Source organism: Schistocerca americana, chromosome 5 (genome assembly GCF_021461395.2).
Source record: "Schistocerca americana isolate TAMUIC-IGC-003095 chromosome 5, iqSchAmer2.1, whole genome shotgun sequence".
In the NCBI taxonomy this organism is placed as follows: Eukaryota; Metazoa; Arthropoda; class Insecta; order Orthoptera; family Acrididae; genus Schistocerca; species Schistocerca americana.
Genome location: NC_060123.1, coordinates 333,768,322 through 333,786,616, shown reverse-complemented (window position 1 = coordinate 333,786,616; position 18,295 = coordinate 333,768,322). Strand labels below are relative to the sequence as shown.

Genomic DNA, 18,295 nt, shown 5'->3' with positions numbered 1-18,295 from the left:
ATCGTGACGCTCGTACTAACTGCTTGCTAAGCGTTCTGTGGCTAATGATCGTGTCATTATACCAAGGAGAAACAGAGGACGCACTGCTGAGGTAACCTGGACGTGCACGGGCACAAATATGCGGAACGGAAGCGCCAAGCTTTTGCAAGAGTCTTTTGAGCCGCGGAAAAGTACGACAGCATCATATGAGTTTTCCAAGTCACTTGAGTGTAAATATAAGGCGAAAATTCCCTCAAAATCCGCAATTGCCTATTTATTTCACTGAGAATATTGCTTCACTGCCGCTTCTATGTATGTATGTATGTATGTGTGTTTGTATGTATGTGTGTTTGTGCGCGTGTGTGTGTGTGAGGGAGAGTGAGAGAGAGTTGTTGCAGAGGATATTGTCTCTATTTGACGTGAAATTGCGCTAATAAAATTTTAAAAAAGGAATTAAACAAATCGACGTGATAAAACGGGTGAAAACGTGTATTCTGTGACTCTCAACGTAGAATTTATCAACAAACAAACAGGTAAATCTGTAAGAGGAAAAGCCGTAGCTGTTAGAAAATATTAGTCTAGGTAGACAATGGACTTTACGCAGAGTGCACTGCAGTTTCATGATGTCCCCTTTTAATTAACTGATGTGCAGTCAAGTACAAATATAATTCGAAGACATACAAGCATCAGTTTATGATCCTGAGGAAAGCAGTACCGATATTTTATACGAAATGTATAGTAATTACAATTATAGCCAACTGTTACCACATCTGAGACCTCAGTCGAATTTTGACTAGCTTGTTGTGTGTTTCTACAAATCAGACACGTGATACCAATTAACAACCTCATTTGCCGTGAGAATTTAATTACAACTTATTAAGTAACATGAAAAATAACGAACGTAATCTTGAGAACGTTGCACTAGGCTAATTTGAACTGCGTCTGTTGATTTAATACCTGCACCGCAAACCATCCAAGAAGTATCGAGAGAAGTGTAATCGACTGGTTTATTGCCCTCACGGTGTGTATTTGAGTACTGATAATCAAAGTATAATCCCGGTTGGATATAGGTCAATTAGCAGTAAAATAAAACAATTTAGGTGCTTATTCCTGCAGAATAAATTTTCTGCGAGCGTATATGTTATACAACTTTCAAAACTGAATACGCACTAATTATTTCGCATATTTATAAAGCTGATGAAGAACAATACGTAAACAACTGCGTATCGAACGTGATAGACGGATATTTTTAGTACACAAACTCTGAAATAAGTAGATAAATCTGAAAAAAAATTAAGCAAATTAATAACTCGTAGTGACTAACACGCGGCGTCGGTCATTTGCAAACACAGTCACACGATTAATAATCGATATTCCTCGCAGTAACAAGGTGGCGGTTGTGGCAGCATAGGAATGACTTATGAAATTTATGTCGACAGCGTAACTAAATAAATTGTAGCGTATTCAAAAAACAGTTGTAAGCAGGTTGTTTAGGTTTTTATGTTGGTAACGCCACGTAGCGCTCTGTATAAAATCACTGACTGTGCTGTGTGCAGTCTGTGGCTGGTTTGCATTGTTGGAATTTTTTCTATTGTAGTGATGGGAGTTGAATGCGAACAGCGCGTAGCGTTGCGCAGTTGGAAGTGAGCCGCCAGCAATGGTGGATGTGGGGAGAGAGATGGCAGAATTTTGAGAGCGGACGATCTGGACGTGTGTCCATCAGAAAGAGTAAATTTGTAATACTGTGTATCATGAACTGATATATATATATATATATATATATATCTAGAATGAAATTTTCACTCCACAGCGGAGTGTGCGCTGATATGAAACTTCCTGGCAGATTAAAATTGTGTGCCGGACCTAGACTCGAACTCGGGACCTTCTAGAAACAACCCCCAGGCCGTGGCTAAGCCATGTCTCCGCAACATCCTTTCTTCCAGGAGTGCTAGTTCTGCAAGGTTCGCAGGAGAGTTTCTGTGAAGTTTGGAAGGTAGGAGACAAGGTACTGGCGGAATTAAAGCTGTGAGGAGGGGGCGTGAGTCGTGCTTGGGTAGCTCTGTTGGTAGAGCACTTGCCCGCGAACGGCAAAGGTCCCGAGTTCGAGTCTCGGTCCGGCACATAGTTTTAATCTGCCAAGGAGTTTGGTATATATATATATATATATGATGACTTTTGAATATTATTAAGGGAAATACATTGTTTTTTCTCTATCAAAATCTTTCATTTGCTAAGTACCAGTAGTTAGTGCCTGAAGTAGTTAGAATCTTTTATTCATCTGGCAGTATTGGCGCTCACAGTATTGCAGTAGTTCGAGTAACAAAGATTTTTGTGAGGTACGTGATTCATGAAAGGTATAGGTTATTGTCAGTCAGGGCCATTCTTTTGTAGGGATTATTGAAAGTTAGATTGCGTTGCGCTAGAAATATTGTGTGTCAATTTATTGTTGAACAGAATAAGTAAAGAGAGAAATGTCTGAGTAGGTTCAATTCTGCTCAGTTGTTTGAAAATCAAGTAACGTAAGAGGTTTATCAGCACAGTAATTAATAAATTTTTCTAAGGGAAGGTTACACAGTAAGCGAATCTGCATACATCCCCCCGAGGAAAAACAAGTAGATAAGCCCTGGGCAAAGCTCACTGTCGATCTTCACAATGACGAAATGTTCTAGCACTAATGCAAAATGTCTCGAGTTGTTTCTGAAGTACAACGGTAGCTATAAGCTACAAACGGAAACGCAGAGAGCGGGCAATAGATTCGGAGTTCCATCCAACTGCAAATATTATCTTGTGTCCAGTTTGAGTAAAATGTTATACCCACTAGGTAGCCGTACGGTGAACACAGGAATGCATTACATGACAGTTTCTACTAGTCTTGCAGCTTGGTTGGTTGGGTTCGGGGAAGGAGGCCAGACAGCGAGGTCATCGGTCTCATCGGATTAGGGAAGGATGGGGAAGGAATTCGGCCGTGCCCTTTCAGAGGAACTATCCTGGCATTTGCCTGGAGTGATTTAGGGAAATCACGGAAAACCTAAATCAGGATGGCCGGACGCGGGATTGAACCGTCGTCCTCCCGAATGCGAGTCCAGTGTCTAACCACTGCGCCACCTCGCTCGGTGTCTTGCAGCTTGTCAGTTCGTAAAAGCATTCTTTATATGGAAGAAAAACATGGTGTTAAGCAAGACCTACACTTCGAAGTTTTTAATAAAAATAAAATAACTCTCAGAATACGTGCCGTAAATATCGCCATACCACCAGAACTAAATTGCCTCCTGTGTATTGGCTTTCCGTTACTAGGAGTATCTCAGCGGTGAATATGAGTGTGGCAATTCTCACCAACAGATAAGATAAATATTTACATGCTATTAACATGGCCGAATCTGGTGAAACGCGACGTTTTATGTGAAATTTCGATGTTTTTATGATGGAACACCGTAGTTCCTAATCTTACTCACTAACTGACAATACGAATATATAGTTTAAGCCATTCTCCGATTCTAATTAGATGTTATCGTAATAGAAGTACATGTATGCGTGTGTTTATTACAAGCGAAAGAAAATTGGGGAGAGTGCAAACGGGTGGTTCGCAGAAGAAAAGACGCTAACAGTGGTGCCAGAGTAGGCCAATACTTACCTGTTGCCGACCCAGCTGCTGTTGTGGAACACTGTGATACGGATTCTGCACGCAGCTTATTATATACGACTCAGGCATCATGTTTTGCAAGCCACTCGCCTCACGTAACTAAGCACGAGATCTAGAAGATACTCTTTCCTCAACAGCATTTAAAAGCCTCGCAGTTGTGTTCAGTACACGTTCTGCGAAAGCAAACACCTCTGCCGCAAATTCGCCACTGTTACACACGTTACTGAACAGCTTAGCGAGCTCCATTTGGATGTCTCCTGTGATCCCGCACATCCACATCTGAACTCCTCAAACTACGGTACGGGGTATTGGGAGGGTACATGGTTTACTAGCACCATCTTCTCCTGTCCTGTTCTGTTTGTAGATGAAGCGCGAGAATACAAAAGAATTTGGATGCCACACATAACTCGCTCGATTTTCCTTAATATCCATCACAAAGCGAGACTGTGATTTAGTCATAAGACCCGAGTGGGCTTTCGTAGGACTTCGTTAGAAGAGGTAATTGTTGAGAGGAGGGCATTCAGACATTCGCCTGGCAACTAGAGGAAACGAATCAAAAATCTTTGTCAAAACCGGGAATTAACTTTTGAAAACAGTTCTTTTTCTTATTTTTTCTTTTTTTACTATTACAATTCTCCACTACAGGAGTGGAGTGGTCTGTTAGAGATTAAATAATCATGATTTTATTCAGCCAATTATTATCAAACAAATTCCCGGCGGGTTCAGGGATTTTCTCTGCCTCGTGATGACTGGGTGTTGTGTGACGTCCATAGGTTAGTTAGGTTTAAGTAGTTCTAAGTTCTAGAGGACTGATGACCATAGATGTTAAGTCTCAAATAAGCTGATATTGCGTCAAATGGAGAATACCAATTGAGAATAAATGGGAGTAGCTAATCAGTTCCAGCATACATCTCACAACCAAGCGAAACCTCCCAAAAACCGCGATTGGAACTGGAGGATTGGAACTACAGGTGGCCAGAGATAACTGATAAAAATAATTGGTTAATGAGAAGTAGCAGTTACTGTTACAATCGCTAATTTGATTTTACCGGTTATTTTAGTAACTACCAATAGTGCCTCGTACCATTTTTTTTATCGAAGTCCGCTTCATTTGAGATCTGACCACGTATAAATTAACAGTACAGGGGGACTGACCATCTGTACGTATAGTATAGCTCATGGAAATAATTGTCTGACTGCACTCCACCTGTTTATCGAAGTGTGTAATTTGGTTTCGTGCTAACTATGTAGAGTGATCACAACGAGTCAACAGATGGGGACGTTTGCAAGACAACAACCATCTGCAGGAACAGTTCGAAGACGTTAGGATCCAGCACGGCGTTTCGTATACCCTCCTGAACCCACCGATTCCATATTCTGCTAACAGTCATTGGATCTCGACCAACGCGAGCAGCAGTGTCGGGATACGATAAACCGCAATCGCGATAGGCTACAATCCGACCTTTATCAAAATCGGAAACGTGATGGTACGCATTTCTCCTCCTTACACGAGGCATCACAACAACGTTTCACCAGGCAACGCCGGTCAACTGCTGTTTGCGTATGAGAAATCTGTTGGAAACTTTCCTCATGTCAGCACGTTGTAGGTGTCGCCACCGGCGACAACCTTGTGTGAATCTCCTGAAAAGCTAATACTTTGCATATCACAACATCTTCTTCCTGTCGGTTAAATTTCGCGTCTGTAGCAGGTCATCTTGGTGGTGTAGCAATTTTAATGGCCAGTAGTGTAAATTCTAGAGGCTTGAAACTGCCAATACGGCTCAGAAACCGATGTCGATGGAATATTAACTCGCATTCTTGTTTGGCGTGTGGCAGAGAGTAGTTTGTGTACCGCTGCTATTTCATCCTTTACCTGTTCCAGTCGTGAATGTTTCGCAGCAAGAACGATTGCTGGTAAGTCTCCGTGTGACACAGAATCTCTCTGACTTTTACCTTGACGGTCTTTTCGCGAAACGGCATATACATAATGGAAAACAATATATTCTTTGACGTAGATGAAAAGAAGCTGAAATAAACCCGAAATTTACCTAATGTCTATTGTGATCTTGTCAAAGTGTTTGAAATCGATAGAAAAGTTTCACAAGCACAAGATTAAGAAACAGGAAATAATTTGTAAATAAAAGACTTGTTAATAGAACAAGTTTTTAAAAAAAGGTTAGAAAGTATAAAGTTATTTCTCCTACACTCATACGGATTCCTAGGATCATACTTATACTCCTGAAAATATGTGATTGTGAATTTTCGTAATTTCCAAGAATGGTTGCCTATCAAAGTCGCGGGGTCCAAACGATACATATCGAACGCTCTATCGTAAATCGATCATATGACTCTGGTGCCGGCGTTATGATCAATTATTTGTGATCGTCATCTTTATCTGTTTTCCGTCGTTCCCTTAGCTGCTCTATATTACATACCTCCGCGAATTGTTTGTGAGTTGCTAGGTAAACCCAAATGATTTATGTCGGTAGTGAGTGGGATGTCTGGTGTTCTTGACGTTTCTTTGGCGGATTCTCTCACATGGAAACACATAATTCCTGCTTATCCAGCGTATAAAACTGTTAGACGTTTCTGTCGCAAATATGGAGTACTACCGGACGAGGAAAGGAGGGACTGTGTAGAGAGTGGTGATGCGAAGTGTGTAAAACTTCGTAAGAACAGTTTCGATGCTGAAATACCGTTACAACTTCATTATGGACAGTGTGGAAAACGAATGAGTATCAGGAATAATATATGGTTCGACTCTTCCAAATTATCCATCCACACCAGCGTAATGGACTTTCACATGTCGACAACGCGGACGACGAATAAGGTAACTCGTCTCCTTTGTAATTAAAAGTATTTTTGTAACGATCTTCTTTTGTCGTTGCTGTAATGACCACCGTAAACATACTCATAACGCCTGCCACCAGAGTCGCATGATCAATATCCGATCGCGCATTCGATATGTAACATTTGGACCCCGCGACTTCGATAGGCAATCATTCTTCGAAATTACCCAAATAATCCTAAAAATTTGAATTTTTAATACTTTAATACTTGTAAAATTAAGAAATACGTAGTGCAGACGTAATAGATAACTCACGCATGAATAGTTCGCCTACGTAACTAACAGTTTTATTGCACTGCAAATGATATTAACCGTTGTGTGATTTTTCTCAACGAGAGTTAGTCTCTACGCTCCTTACTGTTATCAATTGCATGTGCTCCACATTTTCGTGTTAAATCTTACAGGTCTTGTCACAGCAATTAAAGCGTATATCCGTTCAATTACTGTGTACGTTACACATTTTTACGCAAGTTGGAGAATACGTTCACAAGGCTAAGATATAACTTAATGTCGTTTACCTCTCGATGTCAATCAACGGTAACCTCTATAAGTAGTGCCTTGCTACAAGAATATCCTTGACTGTATTGAAATTATATCGTAATAAACTATTTCGTTAATCTCAACCTTTCAGAATTAAATTGAATAACTTTTCAGTAGTAATTAATCACTTGGCAATAAAACAAAGTTGCTTTTCCTATGTAAATAAAGGTTAATTATCTTTCCTTCCGTTGGAAGTTATTACCTGAAAAATACAATTCCTTCTCTTTAATTTCTTTGAACTTTGCCTTTACCAGTACTCAATCTTTTGCTTCATTGACGTTTGTATTTACTTTATTACGAAAAGATATATTCAAAATATAGTCTGCATTGAAATATACCTTTGACAACTTTTTTGTAATAGCCTGTGGATAAAGGACAAGTTGGGTACTGGTTTTTTCAGTTTGCAATCGTTATGTTTTTATTTACTGCAATTAATTTTTTAAAGATACAAGTCAGCGTTCTACTTTATGAGTTTGGTGCTCTATTCCAAACCCAGCAAGCGGAAATGTACTAAAAAAAGAAAGACAAAACGGAAAACCTAAATGTCGTTTAGGAACAAAATGAGAAGCTATCAAATTCTCAGTAACCTTCACATTGTTTCTCAATAAATAACTATTGCCTAGGATAACCGTTCATTTTAATGTAGACTGCACATTCAATGCATCCAACGAGATTTACGGAATTTAGTGTTTTGCGACACTCACGTCAACGTCACGCAATAAACCGCAACCAAATATCGCTAAGTCATTATTCCTCAGGGCTTGCGTGCACCTATACAACCAGAATAATACAGCGCAACGCTGCCATCCCCTAGTGCGCGCTTTAATCCTATACCACAAAATAATTAACCAGTATCTTCACATACACTATCCAACGTAAAATCTCACAGAAATATTGAAACACGGTTCACCTATACCATCGCATGGGTATTAGGCAGCACAGCGCTCCATTAATCACAAATAGGCGGAACTACTCTCACACTTCAATAAATCGGAGGTTTGCGTGTACATGGCGAGTCTATACTCTACCAAATTCGGCTAAATAATCATTTTCTACAGAAGCAGATAATCTTGTCAAAACATCTTTGAGCACACTTGAGTTCAGTGTCTTACGTACGAGACGATCTTGTCACGCCCTTGAGATAATCTGTCTCCGGGCTAACTGCTCGGACAGTATTCGGATACTACTGAAATTCTAAAAGGACAAGCCAAGAACCGTTCTCTGCGGACAAACCTGTCACGCAAATTCTCTCTTTAACAAAAGTGTTTCTTCTTAGCAGTCGCCGGCAAACGTTAGTTGTGGCCTGCTGCACCGTAGTTGTTATCTTTGCCTCACGCCACGATTCAGCAGCCGACTGGCCGCAGCAAACTCGCTGCCTATTTTTTACACGACACAGCTTTTCTCGACCATCAACTGTCACATATCTGCAACATTTTAACACAAAAATACAAGAAAGCTGTACAAACAACTTAACAAACTCTTCATGCTACTAGACCATAAAACTCGATAATACGTTGACGCGATACATGCAAGTGATGGGCTTTTTTCTGGCTGAAGACCGTTTGGCGCATTACTAAATAAAGAAAAAAAATATTTAATATAATTACTTTTTATTTAGAACACAATTACATGGAACTTGTTGCCCCAGAAGTAGTAGTTACACCTTTTTTTCGTAAGATTTCACCTTTTTCAGCAAGTCTTTTTTCCCTTTTACGTATTTACGAAACTGCATGCAAGTCAGCCTGTTGTTAAATTGGCACTGCAAGACTGATTCCGTAGTGCCTGGCAGCAGCCCATTTCTTTCATCAGTCCACTGGGACGACATCAGCGAAAATACTCTTTCCACTGTGGCGTTATGAGCCGGAGTAGAAAACAAAGATGCTCAAAAAAATTTAGCAATCAGCATTTGAGTTCAGAATTATCGGTTTCCTTAATACAGTAAATCGAACTTTCTTTAATGACATGTTTAGACTTCCGTTCTTGCGAGTCACGCTTGGTTTCTAAAAAGCTCGTCGGATACATATGTTCATGAAAACAATGGAAGCCTGTAATTTTCACTGCCTTTCAGAAAAGTATATAACAGTGTTTACAATCATCATCCGATCTGGGGTTTCAGAAAGCATCATCCAACCTAATATTTAATATTTATTTTTAGAAACAGTTCATTTTTCTTAGTAATCAAATGCTATGTTACACAAAGCCATTGTCTCTTCCTCAAATTTCGAAATAAAATTAATTATTTCTTGGTTATTCTTCTCATTCAAGTTCAGATTCATCTTGCTTTGCATGGTAGTAACACTGGCAGTCTTCCTTTCACTCAGACATCTTTGAGTTTCGATTAAGATATTTTTTATTTCCACTATCGAGACTTTATTCTTCTCAATACTTTTTATATTTTGTTTGACTGCAGAAACATGACGTAAATTTCCCTGATCGGACTACTGAAAAAATTTGAAATTATTTTAGGTGGCCCGTCTCAGCGTAAAAAATTGTTTTCATGGAATCCAAAGCCTAAGAATTCTCTCAGCTACGTGTATCAATGACAGCCGTCTTATTTCTGAGTGAGATAGAAGACTCTGATGGCCGACATCAACGTTTAGGCAGAGCTCTTTCAGCTTCATTGTCTTACAGTGTATACTGAAAAATAATTAAATATTTTCATGACTATTATTTCAATGTCGAGAGTTAATACTCCAGCAGCACTTGATATAGTATTGTGGAGAATATGGACAGGGCAGTTAATTCCTTCTACGCTTTTTCCTCTTCTATAATTTGGTGAAAAACATTCCACTGGCCGCGTCGATGAAACCCTACCAAGTTGGAATTGGTATTGTCTCCATAAAAAGCGATTAGTTTACACAATTTAATTTGCAATTGTCCTGAAGTGTCTAGACGGAACTTTACAGTTGTCTCCGATGTGTCGTTTTTCAGCATTCCGTCTGTTTGAGTACAGTACCGAACAACTAAATGAAACATTTTTTCAGCCTCTTGGTTCAATGCGTAGGTGCCTATACCGGAAAAAGGAAACTTATTGGAATTGTTTTATACATTTCCACACGGAGTGTAGTGCAGGAGTATTTTTAAATCGCCTTAGCTTTGGTCCTGGCTGTAGACTGCTTTGGCGTCAGTATACATTGCGAGATTCAGTTTTTCGGGTGTGAAATGGGTGTGAAATCTTATGGGACTTAACTGCTAGGGTCATCAGTCACTAAGATTACACACTACTTAACCTAAATTATCCTAAGGGCAAACACACACACCCATGCCCGAGGGAGGACTCGAACCTCCGCCGGGACCAGCCGCACAGTCCATGACTGCAGCGCCTCAGACCGCTCGGCTAACCCCGCGCGGCCAGTTTTTCGGTACAGTCAAGAGAACTGAGGGTTTGGTGATGCTCGACAACGTTATAAGTGTTATAAGTTCTGCAGCACCAACGAGCAATTCTTCCTGGCTATCTTCTTTCATCATGAATGCAGAAACAGGCTTTGATTCGTCGTAGAAATGTGGTGCCTCACATTTGCGTTACCTCTATGAGTTACTGAGATTAAGCATCTACAAATGTCACACAACGCTTCCTAATCCGTAAGTCTATTCTTGACCAAAGACCAATTTTTTTTGTAATCATCCGAAATCTGACAGTTTCTCTCAGATGGTGTTGACTTGTGTTGACTTAATACTTGATCCAAGTTCGTAACAGTATAGTGAAAAAATGGGACAAAATTGGGTCTTTTCAAGATGTCGGGACAAGAAGATCCAATATATTAGGACGTCTAGCAACACTACTGGGGCATCGTCTTTCGTTGAGGTCGTTATCCCAATGTGTATACATTGTGGGTGAGTGTGTATAATTTGCTAAAAGAGAGCAGTGTTCTCGACGAAATTGTAATTCATACTGTGGTCAAAGGACTTGGAAGAGCAGTTGAACGGAATGGACAGTGTCTTGAAAAGAGGATATAAGATGAACATCAACAAAAGCAAAACGGGGATAATGGAATGTAGTCAAATTAAATCGGGTGATGCTGAGGGAATTAGATTAGGAGATGAGACACTTAAAGTAGTAAAGGAGTTTTGCTATTTAGGGAGTAAAATAACTGATGATGGTCGAAGTAGAGAGGATATAAAATGTAGACTGGCAATGGCAAGGAAATCGTTTCTGAAGAAGAGAAATTTGTTAACATCGAATATAGATTTAAGTGTCAGGAAGTCGTTTCTGAAAGTATTTGTATGGAGTGTAGCCATGTATGGAAATGAAACATGGACGATAACTAGTTTGGACAAGAAGAGAATAGAAGCTTTCGAAATGTGGTGCTACAGAAGAATGCTGAAGATAAGGTGGGTGGATCACGGAACTAATGAGGAGGTATTGAATAGGATTGGGGAGAAGAGAAGTTTGTGGCACAGCTTGACTAGAAGAAGGGTTCGGTCGGTAGGACATGTTTTGAGGCATCAAGGGATCACAAATTGGTGGGCAGCATGGAGGGTAAAAATCGTAGAGGGAGACCAAGAGATGAATACACTAAGCAGATTCAGAAGGATGTAGGTTGCAGTAGGTACTGGGAGATTAAGAAGCTTGCACAGGATAGAGTTGCATGGAGAGCTGCATCAAACCAGTCTCAGGACTGAAGACCACAACAACAACAACTGTGGTCAATATGTGAGATGTTTGCAAATTAATTCAACTGCGAGCAGTAATAATGACCGCTGTACAAAATACATGCAGCATAGTCGTAGATAAAAGAAGAAGTTACTGTTTCTTGCGCTACATTTGAAGATGAGCTAGTGGAATTTTAGGTGTAAGGTTTTGCGCTACATACAGAACCAATCTAACATCGCCTTCTACCGCGTGCGATGCTGCAGTGGTTAGCACACTCGACTCGCGTTGCCTCAAGCCACCCCGATTAAATTTCTCCTTGATGTCCCGAAGTCGCTCCAGGCAAGTCACGAGATGGCTCCGTTGAAAAGGGCATGGCTGATTTTCTTCGCCATCGTTCCGTAATCCAAACTTGTGCTCAGTCTCTAATGACCTCTCACTCGACAGGACGTTAATCTCTGATTTTCCATTGCTTATATTTTTGTTCAGTAACGTCTCCCAGCAGAGTTCGGTGGATAATTACGTGCAATCTCTCCTACTAACCGAACTTTTAACACAGCTCGCAGCTGTCTTTTGAAACATGTCTTGCGTTAATCCTCTCTGGTATGAGTCTCATTGAATAACATTCGCGAATTTGAAGAAAGAGGGATTTGCAAGCGACCTTCTGCATCGATAAATTTGTCTTCCATACGACTCCTCCGATAAATTATAGCCCAGTGTCTGTCTTCTCCACCACTTGATTTAAATGATCTTTCCACAACTCTGATCTTTTCACGTTCTTGTGGAGATAGTCAGTCTTCTTCAGCCTCAATCCGCAGGCGAATGCATAATTCTATAAAAAGAGAATGACTGATTATTTATCGTACAAAATTGCCCTTGTATGTATACCGTTTGTTACGGTTCACTTATATATGCTTTTCATTCCCTATTGAAGCTTTAATTTGAAATGTAGAGGTTAAGAATCGTAAATAGTTGCTGTGTGATGGGTGAAGGGCAACAAGGGAAAAATTCTGTGAATTCACTGTCTGGTAGAATTCAGTTACATGTCTGCTGCAAGAAACGTCTGACGCGCCACGCAGCATCGCGCTCTGGGCTGGAGTACCCAGAAAACTAATGGGGCTGTGCTGGAGGCTTGCAGGAATTAAGATGTACTACGTAACCACCAACCGATTTTTTTTTTTTTTTTTGTAGGAAGAAATAATTACAATTTGATTATAAATTGGTCAGTCTTCGTTTCGTATTGATTTTAAACTTAAGAACTGGAAATATGCTCTAGGCTAAGACTATTACAGTTATTACTGATTCAAGCCATTAAGGTACACCTACACTGGATCCGCAGTTCTCCCGATCCGATCCCATCCGATGTTGAGCTAATATCGGAAGGAAAACAAACTGCAAGGCTACAATGTAAACCGCGTAGACACTACCATTGGAAACACGTTTCGTGCGCTGTTTCGCAATATTTTCCAGCTGTGTTTCCTATCTCTGTCTTCACTGGGTGTGAACATATCTCGATGCGTATGCGCATTGTCTACAACGCTATTTGTCGTATTGATTCCATGTTGTCTGCTGCGTTTTGTCTAGATACCGAGGAAACTGTAAAATGTGGTGTCAGGTTACAAATACTCGAAGGGTTTATTTTTGGCTTTCGGTTCGTGTCCATTCAGCCATCTCAGGTATGGAAAAACAATATGACAGTGTATTGGAGACGAGTGTCTTGTCAGCTACGATGATACGAACGTAAGGACAACACCGAGCCCCCGAGCGTAGAAAGTCCCTGACCCCGCCGGGCATAGAGCCCCGACTTCCTTGGTTAACAATCTGCCGCGCTAACCCCGCAGCTACCGAGCCGGACAAACTCGAAGATTATCGCAAACAAAATGAAAGGCCTAACCGTCTTTAGTGAACGAAACCATACTGCACTAGAAATGGCGGGAATAACTTTCTATGGTAAATGAAAACGGTAGACGGCACTGGTTTCCATAATTTCCCTTGTATGTCGTCTACCATTTTGAATTTCTGGCAAGTACCATTCGCTTCCAGAAAATTTCAGGAAAGTAACACAGCAACGAAAGACAAGATCTTATTCTTCGTTTTTGTCAACAGCAGATTCGTTCCAAAACCTTGCGTTTTTATTTCACATTTCGAAGCAAGGTACAACAACAATGACCCTGTTTTTCTTCTCAAGCAGTTTTTGTCAGTGCCAAATACAGCGGCAGTTCTGTGCAGAGCATCTTGTTCTTTACTGCCGTTGTACTCCGGGATACGTATACTCATACCCATTCCTCAGCCAGGTATATATGGCGACAACTCGACAGTCTGCTGCCTCGTCCATTTCATTTTCTTTCGGAAAAATTTAATGCAGCTTTCGAAAACATACCTAACAACGTTTTACAACAGCCGACACAACGTGACAATTAAACATACACTAGCGTCATTCAGTGCTGACATATTTGTATGGTAGTTAGCCTGAAACATTGTTCCCTTTTATCTGTACCAATGTTATTATAGATAGCTTTTTCTGTGTTTAGAAACATGTTTTGAAACATATTTCCAAACTTGCGCACATATAGTAGCAGGAATCATGTTTCGGACAAACACCGTTCAGCCTCAGTGCGTCACGGCTTTAACTGCCTACGTGGAAGCGGAAGCCCGATCCGACAACAGCCGATGACGGTCGAATACGGATCGACTAGTTGAGGAATCCAAAATGTTTGTTTCCAGTCCGACATCGGAGCCCAACGGCACACAATGACTGCGAAAACTGACTCCTACATAGCTTATCATTAACAGTTTTTATTGATAATGGTAACATTAGTGTCACAATGTTACTAATCAAAGTTAATTTTGTTCACATATCTCATTATGATAGATAGTTTTTCTTCTGGACTCATGCAATCCTTGAAGTTAGACTGAGCTGCAGGCAGGATCGAGAACATTTTTCCGCACAAGCGACACATCATATGGCGTACACCCTACTCCTCACCTGTCTCAGAAGTAAGTGGACATTATTCGGTCATTTAATAAGACCTTCAATAATAAATCAAAATCTGGTTATCGTAGCGTGGGTTGCTATTTTGTATAAAACAAGAGCAACATTGGCTTTGATCAGTAACATAATTACATTATTACGTGTTATTACAGTGCTAAATATTAAAAGATGTAACAATCCATTTCCATCTAAGATATTACGTCAGGTCCTTAAAAACTATTACTGAAAAAAATGTCGTTGGTATACTTACACGTCGTGTTGTTGATGTTCTTGTTGCTGTGGCCTTCAGTCCAAAGACTGCTCTGATGTAGCTCTGGGCGCTACTCTGTTGTATGCAAGTCTCTTCGTCTCCGAATAACTACTGCTACCTACATCCTTCTGAATCTGCTTACTGTATTCACCTCTAGGTATGCCTCTAAGGTTTTTACCCCACACACTTACATCCAATACTAAACCGACGAGCCCTTCATGTCTAAGAATGTGTCCCACCAGCTGATCCCCTCTTTTATTCGAGCTGTGCCACAAATTTCTTGCCTCCCCAGTTCTGTTCAGTTTCTTCTCGTTAGTTACGCGATCTATTCTCTTTTTGTGTAAACTGTTTATCGTCCATATTTAACTTCTATGCGTAGCTGCACTCCACACACATACTTTCAGAAATGACTTTCTGACACTTAAATCTATAGTCAATTTTAACAAATTTCCCTTCTTCAGAAATGCTTTAATTGCAGTTGCCAGTCTACATTTTGTATCCTCTCTGCTTCCGCCATTATCAGCTATTTAGCTGACCAAATAGTAAAACTTACCCAGTACGTTTAGTGTCTCGTTTCTTAATCTTTTTTCCTCAGCATCACCTGATTTAATTCGTCTCCATTCCGTTATCCATGTTTTGCTTTTGTTTGTGTTGAGCTTATAACCCCTTTTCAAGATTATGTCCATTCTGTTCAACTGCTTTTCCAAGTCCTTCGCTGTCTCTAACAGAATTAGAATGTCATCGGCAAAATTAAACTTGTTTTGGTTTGGTAGGAACTTTGAACGAGCGGTAAGGTCCGAGCTAACATTAATTCAGACATCCTTTAAAAAAATTATTAAAAAAGAATTCTTACTCAATTGTTATTAAAAAAGATATTGTCCTATCCATTTTATTTTTTCTTTTAATGGGCAGCCATTACAAGCTTTATTCTTGATTGATAATATTTACACTAATCCAGTATCAAGGCTGAAATATTGGTGATACAGATAGTCAAATTTCATCCCAGCAACTATAACATCAGTTAAAAGTTTCAACTCGATAAATACTTCTGATGAACAATTTAAATTACCAATGCTATCTTAAAAATGCATGTAGTAACCCTTGAACACATTTATAACAATAAACTAACTGCAATACAAACCTAAAACAATGTTCAGATAAATCCAGTTTAGCAAAAGCACTTGAAATACACAACAAGTTACAACGTGACCTCCTGATCACTTTGGAATGTTCATGTATGCTAATCGTTTATGGACTCGAATGCCAATGGTCTGGACCTATAGTAATTTAGTACTGTTTGCACAGGCTAGTCTGTTTAATGTCTTGATAAAATACTTTTTTTTTGTTTGATAAAGATTTTTACACTATTTTATTGGTATTTGTGGGACAGTTTCTTACAACTCTAGTCATCCGTCACCTCAGACTTTCGACTGGTTGGCAACTGTCCGCTCGGATGTACACTGTGCAACAAAATTACAGAGCCACCTTTTTCTCCCGTTGAGATATAGAAATCGAAATTTGGCTCGAACGTGCCTGCAATCTTCTTCTACAAGGGCGCAAAAGCGTAGCGCGCTTCGACGCCACCCTCGGGTTCGACAACGTTTCTAACAGCGAGGTGGCGCCACGTGCAAAACAGAGGCCGCTACTCTGACATTCACGTGAGGTGCAAGCTGAGTAATGGTGTCATATTGGTACGTAATATCAGTACAATTCTCCCCATCACCACCGCCGAAGATCGCCACATTTCCTCTTATTCACATCTCAACATTTTTCTTGAGGCCTCTGTGAGGGGGGTCAGAACCTCGACGCCCAGCTTTGAAATCACGCAGTTTTCATAATAAAAACGTTTCTGTCACACTGCTGCTCAGAATCGACGAGAAAGTAGTGCCCAAAAAAGAAAAGATGCAGTAAAGTGAATGAAGCATTAAAAGTTGTCCAGGGCATAAAAATTTCTATTTACAGTGATCGTTTAACTTAGTGTCCCAGTGATAAACATTGTGACAGATTATTTCCATCAGTACATTAACCTAAGTCCTTTAATGTACAATTGTGGTATTCGTGCAGAAATTCATTTTTCCCTACGTAGTCTACAACTAACGAATTGTTGAAACTGTAGCTGGAGGGAATATATATGAGGTTTATCATGAACAGGACAGCTCTGAAAGGAATAGTAAAAATAAGTAAAAGGCAAGTGTCTGTTTAGGTGTTAGTGAGAAGCATTAAAGTGTCCCACGTCAATATTTATAACAAAAGTGCTCAATTCCCTCTGATCCTTGCGAGGACTTGTTATAGTAATTTACATAAACAGAAATATATTTTGTATTATGGACTATGCAGGAATATTGTAACTGGATTGAATAAATTGTTCCATTTTAAAGCGTGGCAGGAAACTGATACTTTATCACATATAATTTATGGAAAATAGACATGTGGATAAGTGACAAAGGATATAACTACCTAAAATGTATATTGAGTATTATAAAGACTGCTTTTCGAAGCAGTTTTGCTAAAAAATGGCAAAGTACCTAATCGTGCATTATATCTCATATAGCAAGTAGACTTGCACAAGAGTCTGTCTTATTTCCCTGCTAAGTTATAGTGGCATCAGCGCATTAGACTCTGAACTGCTCTGGTAGTTGGATTGTGTGGATTCTTTTTGGTCTGTGACTTTAAGAATATAGTGAACATTTTAGAGCGAATAGTTTCTGATTATGAATCCCAGACAATCTCCTAATTCCTCTGAGCTTTAAGCTGTAGCTATAAATGTATTTCTCAGATGAAGTGGTCACTAGGAATTCTAATTACAGGCTTCACGTTTTGCTAATCACTTTCTGGTTGCCAATATTGTAGAGAGCCAGTGTTGAGAACGGCAAACAGCAAAAATACAAAACATTTATTCTATTATTCCACCCGCCGCCCCACAGAGTGGTTCTTGGAGCTTTAGTCTGGAACCGCGCTGCTGCTATGGGCGCAGGTTCTTTTCTTTTTTTGCCCAAAACGTTGCCTCTCTAGTCAACGGTTTTCATGACACTGTATGTCACGTTTAAAATAAGGCACACATACTGGAAGAAGAAAGATGTCCCCTATTTGCGGCCAGCTTTCCCCCTGGGAAATGACTTCAACATGATACGAATGATGAAGAGCCCTGGTGAGGATCTACGGGATGTCTATTTTGAAACAGGAGGAAAGTATGTCGCCAGGATTTACTCATTATACAACCTTGTCCGCGTTGTGCGCGATCCAGAGCTGATCAAAATGATCTTCATGAATGATTTTAACTACTCTTCAGATGGGGGCATTTATGTAGTCGAGGAGACAGACCACCTGTCGAGACACCTCTTCCGCCAAGGAGGAACATGTTTCTTAGTAAAAATTGTTTCAATGTTTAAATATATACTTGGCATATTGTCTAGACTATCATCCTCAAATACTTTTGCATTGATGATGATGATGAA

General features: G+C 40.0%; 1 protein-coding gene across 1 annotated transcript in view; it reads right to left on the bottom strand.

Annotated features, from left to right (window-relative positions):
* Nucleotides 1-3,691, bottom strand: part of LOC124616354 (cytochrome P450 6k1-like) — a 28,627-nt gene extending 24,936 nt beyond the window's left edge. The window contains exon 1 of the mRNA XM_047144664.1: nucleotides 3,611-3,691. Coding sequence (XP_047000620.1) covers nucleotides 3,611-3,691 — 81 coding nt within the window. The remainder of the gene's footprint in view (nucleotides 1-3,610) is intronic.
* Between the last annotated feature and the right edge of the window lie 14,604 nt (nucleotides 3,692-18,295).